General features: G+C 33.1%; 3 protein-coding genes across 3 annotated transcripts; 1 reads left to right on the forward strand and 2 right to left on the reverse strand.

Moving 5' to 3' along the window:
- Positions 1–1,124: 1,124 nt before the first annotated feature.
- On the reverse strand, positions 1,125–7,148 carry LOC111460686 (citrate synthase, mitochondrial). Its single transcript, XM_023103918.1, has 20 exons — positions 6,988–7,148; positions 6,681–6,750; positions 6,520–6,582; positions 6,185–6,226; positions 5,761–5,826; positions 5,522–5,587; positions 5,248–5,361; positions 5,021–5,084; positions 4,820–4,902; positions 4,436–4,485; positions 4,289–4,366; positions 4,006–4,134; positions 3,866–3,908; positions 3,575–3,661; positions 2,985–3,086; positions 2,466–2,573; positions 2,291–2,341; positions 1,825–1,898; positions 1,698–1,749; positions 1,125–1,608 (listed from the first exon to the last, which is right to left on the reverse strand). The coding sequence occupies exons 2-20, from the start codon at positions 6,729–6,731 to the stop codon at positions 1,513–1,515; spliced, it is 1,419 nt and encodes a 472-aa protein (XP_022959686.1). The 5' UTR covers positions 6,732–6,750; positions 6,988–7,148; the 3' UTR covers positions 1,125–1,512.
- A 3,507-nt stretch (positions 7,149–10,655) lies between these two features.
- Positions 10,656–11,216, reverse strand: LOC111460692. The gene has a single exon (XM_023103927.1). It carries the CDS (start codon positions 11,165–11,167, stop codon positions 10,802–10,804), a length of 366 nt encoding a protein of 121 aa, XP_022959695.1. The 5' UTR covers positions 11,168–11,216; the 3' UTR covers positions 10,656–10,801.
- A 3,440-nt stretch (positions 11,217–14,656) lies between these two features.
- Positions 14,657–15,599, forward strand: LOC111460690 (protein YLS3-like). The gene is made up of 3 exons (XM_023103925.1): positions 14,657–15,022; positions 15,100–15,219; positions 15,298–15,599. The coding sequence occupies exons 1-3, from the start codon at positions 14,683–14,685 to the stop codon at positions 15,417–15,419; spliced, it is 582 nt and encodes a 193-aa protein (XP_022959693.1). The 5' UTR covers positions 14,657–14,682; the 3' UTR covers positions 15,420–15,599.
- Positions 15,600–15,777: the final 178 nt, after the last annotated feature.

Here is a 15,777-nt window from a genome sequence, read left to right on the forward strand (position 1 = left end):
TATTTTACTATCTTTTTATATATATCTAAATTACTTAAATGGTAATTCAATTTTTTTTTTTAATCTTTTATGACTTCTCATTAATTATTGTGAGGACATGAGAGTTTAATAATAGTGTCTAAATTCAACAAAAAAAAAAAAAAATGATGGGTAATAAAAAAAATAAATATATATTTACTGCTAAAAAGTTTCCTATAATTATAGTAAATTGTCACATTATCAACAAAAAAAAAATATTAAGTTTTTTCTTTAATACAGTAAATTGTCACATTATCAACAAAATGTTAAGTTTAAGTTTTTTTCTTTAATATAGTAAATTGTCACATTATCAACAAAATGTTAAGTTTAAGTTGAACTATATATGTATTAATTTAAACATTCATAGTTTAGTTCCCCTTATATATTGCGTATAATATTTTAAGAATATATTAGTTACGAAATATATCATATTATATTATAATATTCTTTCATTTATGATGTGTAGTATATTTTATTTTATTTTATTCTCAATATTTAATGCTTATATCTTATTTAAAAGTTGTGAATATGAATGAAAATACATTTGTTATTGTGAGTTATTCTTGAACAGTAAACTCGGTAAAGCTTTACCTCCGGTAGTTCAGTCTCATTATAATCTTTCTCTTTTATCAAACCTGGACTATTCTTCTTTCACAAGGGAAATAGGTGTGGGGCTAGCTATACATACATTTGCAAAAAGAAATTGTCCAAGGATTGCAAAGGCATAATAATAGTAGGGTCGGGATATCCCCACCCTCCGAACTGGACGTGAAGGGTTGGAACGAGCGTATAACAAGAATGATTGGAATTCCTGACCCACGCCCTTGGAGGAATTCCTTTTTTAAGTCTTGTATCGCAGATCCCAATTCGATTTTTCATTCTTAACATTGGAACACCTTATTTTTTTACTTAATCCTTGATTGTTTAAAAGGGCAAGCTTTAGTCGGATATGATATGGATACCAAGAAGTTACCATTTGGAAATATTATTCATAATTTACCCATATAAAAAATATGTTTTAAACTTTATTGCTAAGTTACGTACGATACTTGAGGACTGTATGAAGGGGCTTTTAAAAAGTAATTAAAAAAAAGTTTTAACACTTCGAAAAGTCATTCTAAATTAACGTTGTAAGTGTCTCATACAAGGAAAAGTGCAGCCGAAACTCAGCTCCTAATGGGTATAGATTAACATTCAAGCCATGCCAACCGTTTTATTCAAATGGCATCCCGACCAATTCCTCTCCTGAACAATGCACTTCTAACAGCTACTATATGAAACCGAATGAATGAAAAATTTGCCAAGAAACTCGGCGAGTTTAAGAAATAAGTGATTCCAAAATCTACTTATCCCCAAAAGTAATTTCAGGTAATCCTGTATCTGCGTGGTAAACCATGCTTGAACAATTATTAAAACTAGCAAATGACAAGAAATCTCTCACCCTCGACCAATTTGTGAAGGCTGAATGAACTGTTTTTGGACAGCCACTTTCAATCAAGCTGCTGCTTTCTTGCAGTGGTCCTCGAGCCATTTCAATGTCACGCTCTTCGGCCTCTCGAGTGGCAACCCCAGAGCTCGGTCCCATATTAACTGAAGCCAGAACACGTAGTAAAGCTCTAAGAATTTAGTAAAATGAAGAAGAACTGAGAATGAATGTACAAAAAAAAAAAAAGACAGACCTGAGAACATATCCCAATACTCCTTGAAACACCGAAGAGAACAGTAAAGTACCTGTGCATAGTTGATGAAAGTTATAGTTATCGTTTAGTTAAAAGTAAACATCAATGTGTATTAATGAATCGCTACCTTGCTTCGGTCAAACCAAAGTAGTTCAACAGCACACCACTATGAGCATCAACATTAGGCCATGGGTTTTTAACCTGCAAACGCGGAAAATGCCACAAGAGGAGACAACTATGTAAGATTCATGGGTGACGTTCGTGAGCATCAACAATTCATGGGATAGTTTCATGTACTCCATCAAATTATACTGTGTTTGACTCAAAAGTCAAGTTACATATTGTGCTCGATCATGGACATTTAGTACAAACTTAGAACATTTAATTCATTTTATGAAGGGAAAGAATCAGTTTCATGGAATCTATATGTTTGGTCGACACAGTAGAAATTATCATAAGAAGAATTTGATACTACTGAAACTCCCCCACCCGAGTTGAGAAATGAACCCACAAATGCTAGCAGAAATGACTAACAACAGAAGATAAGGAGCATGCACAATTGAGCTAGTTATAGAGAAGGAAGCTCATCTTGCCTTGCCAAGTTCTGTTAGGATGGGTGGCACGACTTCGTAGAGCTTGGATACCTGCAAATCCCATGCTAGGTTATTGTGTGAGCAACTTACGGCTTAAGTAAACCAAAAGGGATTTATACAGTGCGTGTGTATGAATGCTTGTGTGTGAGTCTACAATCAGGGAGAAAATGACAACCAGCTGAAAAAGAGGATCGTCTGGCAAATGCTTCAACGCAAACTCTCTTTGACAAGTATATCTTGGATCTGTTTTACGCAGAACTCCGTGACCAAATCCTGGAACAACCTACAATTTAAAAAGAATGATAAGGAGCTGATAAAAGTTCCACAAATCATGTAACCATAAGTTTGAAAAAGAAATCCATAAAGGACGTCTCCTCTTCCTATAGAGGATAAGACTCGAAATACATTGGAGTTTTTGAAAACGGGAAAAAAAATATCTCCCAGAAAATTAAACCACTATGACTGAAATGCTTGAAGGAAAGTTTTGACAAACAGCGGCAAACTGAGAGAGGAGGATTAATGAACCAACAAAAAAAGTCTAAGAATGCATATTCCTACCAAAATAACCATTCAATTGTTATTCTCAAACAAAAGTACAGTTAATGATACTGGCTATATATAAGCGAGGATGAAGGTATATTAAGTATAAGCTCCATGCCTGACATTTCTAGCCAGAATGGATTTATGTTGTTACCTTGCCACTGTTTAGAGTTTTCCAAACATAGTCTTTCAACTGCTCCTTAGTTATGTTCTCTCCACACTCGTCCACTACAGATTTGATCCAAAGTAAAACTTCCTGCAAGCAGTGGGAAATAAGCAACAATAATTGGCAATCTTTATATGTTGATAAGATGCATAGAGCAAACATTTGCTATGTATATTCATGTCATAAAGTTAATTGCAGTTAGTTTAAGGCTAACGCTCAAACATTACTTGGTTTCAAATCTACAGACGTAAAATGAACAACACAAGTTCCCTCACTCCAAAGATAAATAGCAGAATCAAAAACATTCCTGAAGAATGTTCCATAAGGTACTATTAGACTGTTATCAGTTATGATGAGTAAACCAAATAATTATCTCAATCCCTTTCACTTATCTATTGATTTCTATTTTACACTTTCTAGATAAATTGAAAGTCAATGAATTGAAGGGGGAAAATAGTAGTAAGAATGAAATCCATCAATATAATGAGAGAGTTACAAATGATAATTACGTACTTTATTAAAAGTTCAAACCAAATAGAGGAAAAGGAGTAGCTATTAGAAAACAGTCTATCACACACCTGATTTGCCAAACCATGTAATGGTCCAGCCAATCCGTTTAGAGCAGCAGCAAACGAAAGATAGGGATCTGAAAGTGCACTAGCAACCTGCATAAAAGTATTAAATAACTAAGAGAATGACACAGGCATGAATTTGATGTGCAGAAACATTACACTGACAGCTACGCTTGAAAAAGTCATGTTTCAATCAATGTACAGCAGAAGTTCAGACTAAGGAAACGATACTATAAAATACTAAAGAGAAAAGAAAACACACAATTCAATTGAAATCTGAGAAGAAAGATAACTTACGAGGTGGCCTGTGTGAGCGCTGACATTCCCTCCTTCATGATCACTGCAGGTCATTTTTACACAAACATTAGATGTTATTTGATTATTCTCTCTTAAATTAAATACTTTAAATCCGATGGAAATGAACAACATATACTTACGTATGGATAGTAACATAGAGCCTCATGAGTTCTTGCATTTGGGGACTATCAAATCCTAACATGTGCGAAAAATTGCCACCATAATCCAGAGAGTCATCTTTTGGAATTATATGGCCATCCTTGTATATCCTTCAAATATGATTAGAAGGAAGTCCAAATTAATCCAACAACGAAATGGAGGAGACCGTGCAAGAAGGGGTCAGAATATTTTAAATATGCAACGGCAAGTGACACAATTAGTTTCATACAATCAACAAATATATAATTAGAGTGATCTACCAACCTGCGGTAAACATAAGAAGCTACCAAAGGTACTCGAGCAATCAAATTCATAGAATCTTCATACGTTGGTTCCCAGTACCTATAAAATTAAATAGCTTTCAGTACTTGAGAAAATACGAAGACTGAATCTTGAATGCACGAACTTTACTTTGATTTATGAATTCCTTTCTCATAAGCCTTCTGGAATTCACTTTGAACCTGAAGGAAAGTACAAGTAGACACCTTAAAAGACAGCTAACAACAGTGCACCTAGATAATTAATTACGTTTCTAATAAACTAAACTTTTTCTCAATATAATCCAACAAACTAAATTCAGCAGTACAGGGTTTATAAAATTGGATCCAAGCATAAAACGCTGTGTTTTGATCAAAATAAACAAACGAGAAGTTGGATGCTAAAAAGTATTTATGGAAGTCAAATATGAAATTTCCAAATTGATCCAAGTATCCATACAAAAACCTTTCACGTAAAGTTGACAAAGAAAATCATCACCTCATCTAGGGCGTGATAAATAGAGAACTCATTACTAACCTGAAGACCCATAACACCTGTGGCAAACTGAGTCATCGGATGAGATGTAACGGGAAGAGCATCGATGGCCTTGTATACATAATCTGCAACCAGAAATGACAAAAACCCACCATTTAGGAAAATGTCTACTGGAGCAGAAGAGGCTTCCGGAAGTCATATATAATCAAATATGCTCATGCAACAATCATGAACAAGCTGAACCTGGAACAACAGCTCGGCTTTGTAACTCCTTGGATAGTGCATCTACTTGCTCTTTGCTTGGTACCTGATATATAAAAGAATAAATGATGATGTTTTTGGAAGTATAAAGCAAAATACTGCCTATAAGGAGAAGTAGGTTTATTCTATCAGCTACATGTCTGATGCCTCTACAGTTCTGATATAATTACCAAAAGATCAAACGAATGGACAAGTTTTTGGCAACTCACCTTTCCTGTCAGAAGAAGCCACAGGAGACCCTCAGGTAGTGGCTCTCCATCAGGTTTTGCAGCTGGTAGTAATTTTTGACATTCAGGAATTGATAAACCCCTAAAGCGAATACCCTGGAAATATAATACACCAAATCCATTACTATACTAAAACCAGCATTCATCCAATTCATATAGACCAGAGATAACCATGAATGTTGAGCACAGAAACCTTAACAAATGACATTTAAAGACCAAAACAATTCACTAGGTATTAACCAACAGGATTCTAAACCTCGTCAGGGTCAAGTAGAGATGTTTCCCACAGTAGCCCTGTCATTCCTCTCATTCCACCAAGTACCTTCACAATGTTCGAGACAAGGCATTTATTAAGAGATGTAAAGAAAATGCTAGCAGAAAAGATCAGAGATTATTTTTCATAAGAGCTCCCTGGAACGAATTTGTCACATGGGACTAAATGACACCGATGTTAGAGAGCAGCAACATATAGAATAGTTCAGCAAATATACTTACCATATCAACAGTGATGTTGCCCAGTTGAACCTTTCCATGTTCTGCTTTGAATTTCTTCAGACGATCCTATAATCATTAAACATATTATGAATATATATAAATGAACTATATAATTATCGGGGAAAATTAGGTCAGGGTCGGCAGTAAATGCATTGAATCAATTAGTCACACTGTTGTAGACTTATAATAACTTTCAACCAAACTGGATACAGGAAAAAAGCATCTAAAGTAATCTCCTGATGAATTTATGTCAAAAACATGCATCCCATTTCAGTGAAGTGGTCATACTCAATGAAAGGCAGATGAGTGAATCAACTTGGACGTTAGTGTAAAACTTTAAAGAATAAGAACGAAGGCCTTCGTATTTATTGTGGGAGTGCTATGCTAAATAATTATTAAATGAATACTGTTAGGATAACCAAACCTGCTGTTCTGGAATTAATTCCCTCAAATGAGATTGTAGGTCCTGCACGACAAACCGAACTTATAAGAGAAATCACTTATTGGATAGAAGAAATCATTCCATCTGTTAGGTAACTGACTACTCAATTGCCAAAGATCAACCAATTGGAAATATGCACGTAGACTTAATGTCAACAGTTATCAACTCTGGCTAGCAGGGAAATGTAGCCGTCACAGTCCGATTTAAACAATTAATAATTATTAGATCTACCCCAAAATGAAGTCTCAAAGCCTTAAAACGGTAGTCTACCCAAACAAGATTGATGAATAAAGATTAATGTGAGTGGAGAATATTACAAGATCCGGTGAGCTCTGCATTTGAAGCCATCTAACAGAATTACTGAGATTAGACTGCTGTCCCTGAAGCATCGAGGAAATTTCCAGATCGTTAAAACCTTTACCGTCAAAATAACTAACAAATTACCAACAACAGGAAGAATCCCGAGCAATATACTCACAACACGAGACCGTAGCTTTGAAAGAGCCGTCCAACTTCTGAAGAACGCCATGACTCTCAAAATTCCTTATCTGCATAGTACATATCCACAACTTGCTAAATACATAGATCACTGAGCTCTAAAAAAACAGGAAGAACAAGCAAAATACTAAACGTACAATAAGAAATGGAAATTAAAAAATCAGACAAGATGTTGAGTAATATACGAATATAGAAGATGAACGAACATCATCCGAGTTATCAACAGGTAAAAGAGAAAACGAAGATATGAATCAAACGGGAATCAAGTGCAGGAAATTGAAACGTACAGGAAAGTCAGAAAAAACCACGACGCTGCACGCAAATCGATTTGTGTGGATTTTGAATTGAGAATCCGAGAACTGACGAGCTTCGCGGTTCTCTTCTTTATTCCCAGAGGAAATCAAACGAGGAATTGGAGTGAAATTTCTTCAAATGCCTTCTTGAGCCTGCAGGTTCTATCGTAATGCCTGAGGTGGGCGAACACATTCCGAAAATGCCCTCATTTCTGATTCCATTTACCAAAAAGTTGTTCCAAATAACAGATGAAAATACCTAATTTTTTTTAATAATATTCATAAAGTTTCAAAAAAAATCTCAAATTACCCTTAAAATCAAGAAAATTAAAAAAAAAACATTAATACTTTATTTAAAAAATAATTTGAATTTTGAAGTTTTTTTTTTTTTTAACATTTTAAAGAAATTCAGAAATATCTATACCATTAGCATCACATTTAAAAAATACTTACAAACTTTCTAGAGTAATATTAAAAATTAAAATAATTTATGATATGTTGATAGACAGTTTTTGACGTAAGAAAGCTTTTAACTTTTTTTTAATAAAGGTAAATAGTGTTAATGTTATTTTTAATTTTTAATAATTATTGTTTAAACATACTACTATTGATAAAAGTATTTATATATGTTTTTTTTTTAAGTTGAAGTGTATTAATGAATCTTTTTGAGGTTCGAAGATATTTTTTAATAAAAAATATTAATATATTTCATCCCAAATTAACAATAATATTTTTTTTTTAGTTTAAAAGTATTATTAAAATAGATATTTTTATTAATTTAGCCTAAATTCATAACAAAAATACCCTAGGAAGTTTTATATTTATGAAAAATTTTAATATAATGTTATATAGGTTGATTTTTTTTTATTTAAAAAAAAAAGAATTTAAAGTGTTTTGGATGGTTTGGTTTTTAAAGAAATATTGTAGATATCCCAACCTAATTTTGCTTCTAAACTTTGGAATTTAAAATTAATTGGTAAAACGAAAAAGGAAAGTGCAAAAGTGCATCTTGGTTGATATCACAAGTGTCTATTAATTATTTTTTTATAAAAATACCAACAAAATATATATATATATATATATATATATATATATATATTAGGAAAATTTTAAAATACTATTTTGTTTTATATAGTTTGAGCTTTTTTATTTTTATCTTTTTCTTTCTTTTTTCTTTCATAGTTAGGCACATTTTGAAGTGATTTTCGGCCCATTACTAAATTACTTTAGATCATGATTTATAATATATACTTTATGAACTATATATTAAAATTTTAATATTTAGACCTAATTTTAGACTAAAATTATATAATTTGAAACTAATGAGAAATATACAACTACTTATAAAGTTATATAGTAAAAATAGATTTGTAAAATTATTGCATTTTTTAATTCAAACTTAAAAAAAGTAAAATTAATAAAAATATCTTAGACATTTCCTTTTTTAAAAATTTAAAAATATTTTAGAAATATGCCTAAGAAATGTTAAATTTTAAAAGAAATATTAAAATATTTAGAGATAATCTTTTTTTAATTTCATATGTAATTTTTAAACATAATTCTAGCAGTAAAAGTATTTATGAACTTACGACTTGCATCTGAAACTAACAATAAGTGTATTTCTTAGATTTTTTTAAAAAGTTTAGGAATATTATTAAAAATTTTGAAAAATTAAGGGTATAATACTAAGTACGATATTTTTATTAATTTAGCCAAAAATAAAATTAATTATGTGGACTTGTACATTAGCTCGTCTATGAGATATATAGGCATGTCGAGATGAAAACTTCTAGATTCAAGTCATATTGATTGAATATTTCACGAGTAACATTGATAATCAAAGCCTATATAAGGCGGTTTTTTGAAATTCAAGGATATGAAAGTACAACTTATAGAACAGATCCCGTTCAAGTAAGATCGTTATATTTAAGGTGGTTTTAGAGAAAGTAGAAATCTACACTCTCGAGGAGCCAAGTAGGTGCATAAAACCATGAAAGACGTTATGAAATGAAAGAACTAGCTTCCAACAATAGTCTCGTACAGGATAACAATGTTTGATATTTTAGGTATCATGGTGGTGGTGGTGGTAGGTTTGAGAATCTTTAAGAGACGGAGCAAACTCCTCTATCGTCTAGTATTTCTTCTGACATCCAACATCAACTCACGTTTAAAATGGTACTTCAAAGAGAAAGAATAGAACCTTTCTCAATATGATTCGGTCTCTTTTATTTTCTTTCCTCTCCCTCTTTGTTGAGCGGCTTTGCCCTAATACTGAACCTCTCTAACGAGGTCAGTTTTGTAATTTCATTGCTTCGTATTGGAGTCTCACGTTAACTAATTAAAGAAAAGATCATAGGTATATAAGTAACGGACATCATCTCTATTGGTACAAGGCTCTTTAAAAAAACTAACAACTTAAAACGATGAAAACTTTTGCTCAAAGTAAACAATATTATACCATCGTAGAAATTTATTGTTCCTATAGATGAAACTAAATTTGGCTGATGGTTTATAGTTCAGAACCAAATATGATATAAAGCTAAATCATGATGAATAAATTTATTGTATTTTTAGGCAGCGCTATATTGATCGTCAATAGTCATTCTAGAAACTGGGAGATCTACATCGATTGAAGAGGGGAACAAAACATATCTTAAAGTGTGGAACCTCCCTCTAGTAGACGCGTTCTATAACCTTGAGGAAGCCCAAAAAGGAAAATGCAAAGAGATAATATTTGCTAGTGGAACCCCCAAGGAGTGAATTGTGAGATCTCACCTCGGTTGGAAAGGGGAACGAAACATTCCTTATGCCTAATACACGCATTGTAAAACTGTGAGGCTGACGGTGTTACATTACGTAACAGACTTAAACCGACAATATCTACTAGTTGTGGTCTCGGATTGTTACATCCAATCCCCAACCCTCAACAAGGCCATAGTTGCCCCTCTACCTCTCACATGATCAGAAGGGTGTTCAGATGGAAGCTTAAAGCGGGCAAGAATCATGATTAGAAAGCCAAGGAAGAATACAATCCGGATGGTAAAGATGAGAACAGGGAAGCTACTGATCCTTACAAATAGTATAAATTATAACTCGGTTTTCATCACGCATGGTGGAGGAGACTTTAATGGTGGGAATCACCATAGCAGCGAAGGCACTGGTCGGAGTAATGGGGTTGAAGAGCATAGATCGGCAAGCTGCTGGAAGAGGCGGAGGAACTGGAGGACGTTGAGGTGGTAATTGTGATCGGTGTTGAGGATTGTTGAGAAAGGAGTCCCACATCGACTAATTAAGGAGTTAATCATGGATTTATTAGTAAGGAATACTATCTTATTCGAACGAGGCATTTTGGGAAAATCGAAAGCAAAATCATGATACTTTATACTCAAAGTGAATAATATCATACCCATGTCAATATAATTTTCAAATATCAAACAAAGAAGTTATGAGTTTCGAAGGTTTAGTCAAAAGTGACTCAAATGTCGAACAAACAGTGTACTTGTTCGTGGGCTCCACTGAAGGAATCGAGGCTCGATTAAGAGTAGGCCGTTCGAGAACTCCATAGGTCTCAAGGAAAGTTGTATAGTATATTTTATACACGTATTAAAGAGGAATTTACTTGACGTAGAAAAAGAATTAAATATTTACTACTAGATGAAAAATAAAATGAAAAGGAGAAGAAGAAGCTAATTACATTAATAATTAGAAAAAGTATTGTTAGACGACAACAAGACGACAAATTAAACTTCCCAATACACAATCACTCAAACCTGTCGCGCCACCATTCAACAGCGATTCGTCGATCCGATCACCGGCTCAATAGAGGAAACCACCGTTCTTGGAAGTAGGACTGGTACGAGATCATGAAAAGGAGAAGAACCAACAAGAACCCGACGCCCCATGGCGTCCCACCGGCGTGGTGGAGCGAGTCTTTTTCCGGTAAAAGAAAGTTTCCGGCGTTGGAGAGCCAGTGGACGAGGAGGAGGAGGAGGAGCGGCGAGACGATGAGAAGAAGCTTGAGTTGATCAAAGACGCCTTCGACAACCGACTCGTAATTGGAGTACCAAGAGAAGGACAAGAACATGAGGAGGATGAGGAAGAAGAAGCAGAGATGAAGAGGGAAAGTGGGCTGAGAGTGGGAATTTGCGGCGGAGGAGCCTCCGTTGGCAGCCATGGACGGCGGTTTGAGAGCTTTTTTAGGAGATTTAGGGACTGGTCTTTAATTATATGGAGCTTTTATATATATATATATATAAAAGAAAAGGCTTCCAATAATGCATACAATGGCTTTGTATGGTCGAGATTCGAGTCAGAGCTACTAGCCAATTAAAATGCTCCACGTACGACCGACCTACCATGTATACGAGGCAATCCCGTTGTTACATGTTTTTAAGAAAAGTAATTAAAAGAGAAAAAGTCAGATCAAAATTAAACGCCCAAAAAACACCGGAGCAGGTGGGGAAAATATGGCCACGTCATTTTACACGTACGTTTCTTTGAATTTTTTATAATAATTATGGACTAGTGTTAACCAATAAATCAATGCCAAGTGTCATTGTAATTAATGATTTAATTAATTAAAGTGTGTTTATGATTAGTTAATTAGTGACTCTCATGGCTTTTTAAGGTTACCTGCCTGTCAGTCAATGGACGTGAAGACTGGTCTTTTCATTACTGTTACTCTTGTGACGTGGTTGTTGGCAGTTGCTTAGTTATTTTTCATTTTTGTTTTTTTGTATATTTAAATGTAATGTTCAAAGCATAGGGTAATATGGTCAAAATTAAAGGATTAAATAACTTTAAAAAGTTAATTTGAATTTGTGTCACTTGTAGTTTTCTATATGGTAAATTAAAATATAACTTTGCTTTTTTTAAAAAAACAATTATTTTGCTTGATTATTTTTAGCTTATTATGTTATAAAATATTTATTTGAATTTTTAAAATTATATATATATATATGGAAGATTGTTCGAGGAGGCTATGTTGACTAATGAAGAGTAACAATATATGCATATACTTGTAACGGCCCAAGCCCAACGTCCTTGTTCGCACACCGCCCGGTGTTTGGCTCTTATACTATTTGTAACGAGCTTCGTTCTCATCTCCAATTGGGATCTAAAAATATTTGAATTCTCCTCCGAGCTTCCTTACATTACTTTGGGTCCCTGATTGGACATTGCATCTTTTTGTTTGACACTTTTATGTTATGCGGATGACAATAATGCAACAATGGGTTCCCAAATGGTACGATGTGTTGTGTGTCGATCAGATCCCACCCACTACACATGACTGACTCATAAAGCTACTTCACTTAAAAAAAAAAGCCTACAAAAGAGAGAAAAAAATATGTAAAGATTAATTAAGAACCTTAATGAATAAGCATATATGTGACAACGACTAGGGGTATATATGGTCCGGGTTCGATGATTTTTTTGACCTAACCCAAAAGTTCGGGTTAGTTGAATTGGTAATCCAACCCAACCCAACCCAATTCTATTTTCAGGTTGGGTTGTCAAATATTTTTTTTTAAGTTTTATTCGTCCCCAATTTATAATTATTCGGATACAATTTTAGATAAAATATAATAAATACAATAAAAAAAAGTTGTCAAATATATTTTTTTAAGTTTTATTTGGCCCCACTTTATAATTGGTAACCCAACCTAATCCTATTTTCGGGTTCGGGTTGGGTTGTCAAATATTTTTTTTAAGTTTTATTTGTCCCTACTTATAATTATTCGAATACAATTTTAGATAAAATATAATAAATACAATTAAAAAAAGGTTGTCAAATATTTTTTTTTAAGTTTTATTTGTCCCTAATTAATTTATAATTATAATAAATACAGTATAAACTATAATAAATACAATAAAAAAAAACAAAATAAAAACAGAAAACTATAATAAATACAATAAAAAAGGTTGTCAAATATTTTTTTTAAGTTTTATTTGTCCCCAATTTATAATTATTCGAATACAGTTTTAGATAAAATATAATAAATACACTAAAAAAATAATGAGCAAAAATTGTAACCTATTAACATAGCTAGCTCAATATTATCATAAAACTAAAGACAATTAAATATCGAAACCACCAATTCAACATTGTCATAAAACTAAAAGACAATTAAATACCGAAACCACAATTCAACATTGTCTGGACTCAATACCACTTTGCCAAACCCATTAATACAAAAAAATTCTTAATATATTTTATATATTTTTATTTGGCTCGAGTCAACTTGAAGGTTTTGCCCATGAATCCGAAATCGAACCAATTTAGTTCGGATTCAAAAAAATGAACCCAACCCTACCCGAAATACTAATCAAACCCAACCCAACCCCTATAGTTCGAGTTTGAATTGGTGTAGGTTGTCGAGTTGCCAGAATGTACACCCAGACAACAAGAAGAAGAAAAAGTGTTGAAAAAGCTAAACTAAATAGACCCCACCAAGAAAGATCATGATAGAATGATATTCAAAATCTCAAATTGATATAAAAAATTTTGTTCATGAGCTTTAAAAAAAATATTTATAAACTTTTAATCGCATGTTTAACATGTTTATAAAATTTGAAAAATCTTCCAATTTTTTTTATTTTATTTCACAAGTCATTGATCCATTCGTGGCATTCTACACATAAAATTTCAATTAGTTTATAATTTTTTTTAATACGTAGATTTCTTAATTAAAAAAAAAAAAAATATATATATATATATATTAAAAATTTATTAAACTTAAAATTTAAAATTTAAAAATTCAGTTACATAATTTTAAAAATTTAATTTTGCCTTTTTAATGGATTGAGAGGGCTCCAAAACTGTTTAATGGGCCATATGGAGCGGATAATGACAAAATAGGCTTTGATAAGCGATAGCATATTGGGCTTTGTAAAGTAATACTATGGACTGTGAGGCCCAATAAGAGGGAGATGATTATCAATATATTTAACTAAATTAATAAAAATATCTAAAAATTTTAAAAAATTTGAATAATCTTTCGAACAAATTTCATTAATATTTTTTTTTTTTATTTTTTAAAAAAATTTATAAATATTTTTAATAATTGATATTATATTTAAAAACTATTCATGAAATTTAGTATTAACGCGCTTAAATTTTATTAATAAAAAGTTTAAAAAGGTTCTATGTTAACGTATAACTAAACTAACACATTTATAAATTCGAGCGAATATATGTAATTATTAAAATTTAAAATATAAAGTACGAGATTAATGAGGTAAGATTAAAATGTTTCATATGTCAGTATTACGTACATAGGCAGCGTGTGAAACCTAAAGCCATTTGTTTATCTAAGCTCTAGTGCGTTTGGTGAAGGATTCCCCCACCACTATCCTCCTCTTCCTCAAATCGTGACACGTGTCCAACAATTTTCATTTTTTTTTTATATCCCTAAATCTCATATCTACACTATAATTTAAGTAATTAAATTAATTTTCAAAATCATTGCATTATTTAAAACAATATATAGAAATTAAGTATTATTTTTGTAAAATTAAATATTTTTTTAATATAAAAAAAATATAATATAATAATAATAATAATAATAATTAAGAATAAAGAAAAGAAATCCCACCAATTTTCCCCTCTTCCACTCGCATCTTCCACGCATAAAAGGAAGTGGAAACCCATAAACTCTCTTCATCATTGCGTTCTTCAATTCACAGAAAATGGGCTTTCATTTTGCTTGCAAATGGCTTTTGTTAGCACTCCTGTTAGCCTCACCGGCGGTGAGCTTTATTGCAGGAGATGCAGAGAAAGACAGGGAGGAATGCACGCAGCAATTGGCTGGAATGGCGACGTGTCTAGCGTACGTGAGCGGTGACGCAAAGGCTCCAACGCCGGACTGTTGCAGTGGGCTGAAGGGCGTGCTTAAAAGCAACAAGAAATGCCTGTGCGTTATAGTGAAAGACCGAAATGACCCTGACTTGGGGCTTCAGATTAATGTCACCCTTGCCTTGGGCCTGCCTGATGTCTGCCACGCCCCTGCCAATGTCTCCAATTGTCCTGGTAACTACTCCGCGTTCTTCGTGTTCTTCGTGTTCTTCGTGTTCTTCGTGTTCTTCTTTTAAATGGGGTTGTTGCAGCTCTATTAAACTTGCCGCCCAGTTCACCGGAGGCTCAAGTTTTCTATCAATTTGGCAAGGCGCAAAGCTCCTCTGCTGCTGCAGCTCCCATAAGTCCTTCTCCGGCCATTAGCTCCACTGGTAATTTGATGATCAATTTTCTACAGTTTTTTTTTAGTTTGGAAAGCAAAATTAAGGTGTTGTTCTTTAAAATTGCAGGTGGAGGAGGCAGTAGAAATGGAACAGATAAGGGGGAAGCTTACACCATTGGAAACAAATGGCTGCCATTGAAGAGTTTGGTTGTTGCAGCTCTTTTGGTTTTGTTTTTGTTGGATTCTTAAACTGTTTTGAGTATATTATTCATGATTTTATTGTGTTCTGTTCCAATATTAGTATTGTAATTCGTGTTTTTAAACGGTTGTTTGGAGTTGGAGATGGAATATATGTCCAGAGCGTCAAATTTGGGACCAATAAAGTAACATAGCGTTTACGTGATAACAACAATAAAATTTGTTTGAGGAGACGAGGACTCGTGATGCTTGACCACCCACAAAGCTCAAATACTTATGTTAGTTAGAGGGTTAGGAAAAGGTATTGAAATTGGATGAAAATATATCTATGTGTAAATTAGGGTTGACTAGGATCATACGAACAGAGAGAATGTTGGGTTCGGGTCTCTTGTGAGGTAGACCCTAGGGT

Source organism: Cucurbita moschata, unplaced genomic scaffold, assembly GCF_002738365.1.
Source record: "Cucurbita moschata cultivar Rifu unplaced genomic scaffold, Cmos_1.0 Cmo_Scf00024, whole genome shotgun sequence".
NCBI lineage: Eukaryota > Viridiplantae > Streptophyta > Magnoliopsida > Cucurbitales > Cucurbitaceae > Cucurbita > Cucurbita moschata.

Bases quoted from the DNA above. Each gene is read 5' to 3' on its own strand.
- LOC111460686 (XM_023103918.1), bottom strand. From the start codon at position 6,731: ATGGCGTTCTTCAGAAGTTGGACGGCTCTTTCAAAGCTACGGTCTCGT. The intron at 5,827-6,184 runs GTTTGGTTATCC...TAATGATTATAG, and splicing joins AATTAATTCCAGAACAGCAG to GATCGTCTGAAGAAATTCAA. The intron at 2,342-2,465 runs GTTGTCATTTTC...TGGGATTTGCAG, and splicing joins ACGATCCTCTTTTTCAGCTG to GTATCCAAGCTCTACGAAGT.
- LOC111460692 (XM_023103927.1), bottom strand. From the start codon at position 11,167: ATGGCTGCCAACGGAGGCTCCTCCGCCGCAAATTCCCACTCTCAGCCC.
- LOC111460690 (XM_023103925.1), top strand. From the start codon at position 14,683: ATGGGCTTTCATTTTGCTTGCAAATGGCTTTTGTTAGCACTCCTGTTA. The intron at 15,023-15,099 runs GTAACTACTCCG...GGGTTGTTGCAG, and splicing joins CAATGTCTCCAATTGTCCTG to CTCTATTAAACTTGCCGCCC. The intron at 15,220-15,297 runs GTAATTTGATGA...TTAAAATTGCAG, and splicing joins TCCGGCCATTAGCTCCACTG to GTGGAGGAGGCAGTAGAAAT.